The sequence below is a fragment of the Helianthus annuus genome, chromosome 2 (assembly GCF_002127325.2).
Source record: "Helianthus annuus cultivar XRQ/B chromosome 2, HanXRQr2.0-SUNRISE, whole genome shotgun sequence".
Classification (NCBI taxonomy): Eukaryota; Viridiplantae; Streptophyta; class Magnoliopsida; order Asterales; family Asteraceae; genus Helianthus; species Helianthus annuus.
The window spans coordinates 89,451,102-89,454,219 of record NC_035434.2 but is presented as its reverse complement, the minus strand read 5'-3'; the positions used below and the strand labels follow the sequence as shown (position 1 = coordinate 89,454,219).

At 40.1% G+C, this 3,118-nt stretch overlaps 2 protein-coding genes across 2 annotated transcripts; both read right to left on the bottom strand.

The window, feature by feature from the left end:
• Nucleotides 1–281: 281 nt before the first annotated feature.
• Nucleotides 282–1,064, bottom strand: LOC110891566. The gene is made up of 2 exons (XM_022139272.1): nucleotides 668–1,064; nucleotides 282–604 (listed from the first exon to the last, which is right to left on the bottom strand). The coding sequence occupies exons 1-2, from the start codon at nucleotides 1,062–1,064 to the stop codon at nucleotides 282–284; spliced, it is 720 nt and encodes a 239-aa protein (XP_021994964.1).
• Nucleotides 1,065–1,087: 23 nt separating this feature from the next.
• On the bottom strand, nucleotides 1,088–2,005 carry LOC110891572. Its single transcript, XM_022139276.1, has one exon. The coding sequence runs from the start codon at nucleotides 2,003–2,005 to the stop codon at nucleotides 1,088–1,090; it is 918 nt and encodes a 305-aa protein (XP_021994968.1).
• Between the last annotated feature and the right edge of the window lie 1,113 nt (nucleotides 2,006–3,118).

Here is a 3,118-nt window from a genome sequence, read left to right as displayed (position 1 = left end):
TCTTGTCATGTTTGTAATTTACTTTATGTGTCGACATTTTCAAAACAATGATGTTGTGATATTTTTAAACTTAATGAATGGATGAACATCTTATGTTTTATTTTTTTATTTTTTTATTTTTTTTTGGGTAATGGGTTACCCCGGTGATTTTATATCATATCAATAAAACAAGTAGGAAGGCTGAAATACCCCCTAGTTCTCTTGGTGGCATACCACCAAAGAGGAAACAAGAACACAACCAAAAAACAAACAACCAAAATTAGACAACTATTACATTTCTTCTAACAATGGTCATCAAAGGTCTCTACCCCATGCACGTTCCACTTCTCCAAAAACCTGTTGACATTGGCACTGGCTTTGTACTTGAAAGAGAGCAATTTTGTTCGGACCGTATGCAAAATAAGTTCCACAATTTGTTCCGGCGGTCTAAGTTGGTTGTTGAAAAATCTAGCATTCCTTTCCATCCAAATAAAATACGCCGAAGCTTCCACTATAAGTCTGCTCGTAACCTCCTTAATAGATCGATGAGTAGCTCTAGGCACCAACCATTGCATAATGACGTCCCATTTTTCATTGAGCCGAGACATATCTCCTTTTTCTCGAACTTCATACCACACCTTTTTTGAGTAACTTCACTCAAAAAACAAGTGGTCCCTCGTTTCAATACCTGTATAACAAAGAAGACAACACATTTGATTCATAGAACCGGTTACGGTATGATTCCAGTGAAGAATCCTGTCTTGAGTCCACAACTTCCTCTTAAGAATCAGCCAACTAATGAATGCATGTTTAGGGATATTAAACCGAGACCAAACAACATTCGACCATTCAACAGCGTGACCCCGAGAACGAATAGCCGCCCACACCTCTTTAGACTCAAACGAGACCAAGTTACCTTCCGAATTCATCCACATGATTCTATCTTGAACGCCAGCCGATAACAAAATGGGTTGGAGCTGAAAAAGGACCGGGAATAAATTCCTCCAAGCTTCAGGCCAAACCCAGTTGCCACAATCTATAGCATCCGCAAGCTTAGAAAACATACTAAAACCATGCTGAGCCATACGTCTATGAGTAACAAAATTACTCAGCGGACAAAGACTACACCACTTATCATACCATAAGGATTTGATTCACCATTACCAATCTTGGACCAGAAAAAAGGCCTAACGACATGTCTAAACTTCAGTAATTTCTTCCAACCCCATGGCGAATTACTTTGGATAGGAACGTCCCAGATGCTACGATTTTTTAACCTATGAATCAAGACCCACTTAGTCCAAAGGGATTTCCTTTCCGAAAGAATACTATAGATGTGGTACGTCATAAGAGATCGATTAACATCAAGAATACGTCTAATGCCTAGCCCCCCTTCAGACTTAGGAAGACATACCTCTTTCCAGGCAACTTTTGCTCTACCTTTAGCGGCCGTACCATAACCCCATAAGAACCACTTCATTTTATTCTCCAGCTCCTTAATAATACTCGATGGTAACAAGAAAACCGAAGCCCAATACGCATGGATAGAAGACAGGACCGAAATGACCAGCTGAAGCCTACCAGCAAACGACAGGAACTTATTTTTCCAATCCATGATCCTCTTATCCATTCTTTCCACAAGAACTTTACAATCTTTCACAAGAAGCCGAGACGCCAAAAGAGGAACCCCAAGATATTTAATCGGCAACTTACCCTCCTCAAAAGGAACAAACTCCATGATTCTGGATTTAATGCTACTAGAAACGTTGCAAAAAAACGCAGAACTTTTAGAATTACTTGGAGCAAGCCCAGAAACATCCTTAAAATTCATCAAAGAGTCCATGATAACCCTCGCCGATTGAGTATCACCCCTTGCAAAAATAAGCAGATCATCTGCAAAGCAAACATTAATAATCATCTGTTTTTCGCACTTGTTATGGAATCTAAAAGACGGTTCCGAATCAGCCGCTTTTCGAAGAAGTAAAGTTAAAACTTCCATAACCATGGTGAACAAATAAGGAGACATAGGGTCTCCTTAACGCAAACCCCTCTCACCCCGAAAGTATCCGTGTATGTTTCCATTGATGCTAAGAGAAAAAGAAGTGGATGTAACACATTCCATAATCCAGCCGATAAAACGCTGGTTAAAGCCAAACCCATGGAGGACATCACGAAGAAAATCCCAATCCACCGTGTCGTAGGCCTTCTGAATGTCCACCTTGAAAGCACACCTCGGAGGACCGACTTGCCGGTGATAATTATGCATGAGTTCTTGAGTTAGAAGAATGTTATCTGAAATTCTTCTCCCCGGGACAAATGCCGATTGGTTATCACTAATTATCTCATTGAGGCCCTCAAGAATCCTGTTGGTGATGATCTTGCTAATACCTTTGTAAATGACATTACAACAAGAAATCGGCCTGTAGTCCGTGACAATACTAGGAGTGGCAACCTTTGGAATCAAAGCTAAGAACGTGTGATTTATTTCTTGGAGCAATCTGCCTGATTCAAAGAAATCGAGGACTGCCATAGTGACATCAGAACCGATGATCTCCCATGATTTTTTAAAGAATTCGGACGTATATCCATCCGGACCCGGGGATTTGTTCTCATTAATAGAAAATAGAGCACCCTTTACCTCTTCAATAGTGACTCGCCTACACATATGAGTAGCGACCTGAGAACTGAGCTTTGATGAAACGATACTCGGATCCAGCTTCTTAGTCACATTCCCTTTATTACCAAGATACACTTTGAAATGGTCAACTAAAGCATCCGACACCCCCTCCCCATCATGATGATTACCTTCCGTATCTTTAATAGAGTGAATTTTGTTAACATGGTTACGGCATTTAACGACATTATGGAAATAAGCCGTGTTGGCATCACCCACTTCCAACCACTTTTGTTTAGCCTTTTGTTTCAAAAACCTCTCTTCATCAAGAGCAGCTTCTTGGTACCTTTTCAAACAGGCCGATTCAGAATCTCTAATATGAATATCCTTCGGATCTCTATCCAGATTACTTTGAAGAATATCCAGCTCTTTTTTAATATCACAAACCTTTTTGTGGATGTTTCCTTGTTTATGTAAAAGAGATATAAAGGCATGCTTCAAACCCTTTAGTTTTTTCACTACTCG

Bases quoted from the DNA above. Each gene is read 5' to 3' on its own strand.
- LOC110891566 (XM_022139272.1), bottom strand. From the start codon at position 1,064: ATGGCTCAGCATGGTTTTAGTATGTTTTCTAAGCTTGCGGATGCTATA. The intron at 605-667 runs GTATTGAAACGA...TGTGGTATGAAG, and splicing joins TTGTCTTCTTTGTTATACAG to TTCGAGAAAAAGGAGATATG.
- LOC110891572 (XM_022139276.1), bottom strand. From the start codon at position 2,005: ATGTCTCCTTATTTGTTCACCATGGTTATGGAAGTTTTAACTTTACTT.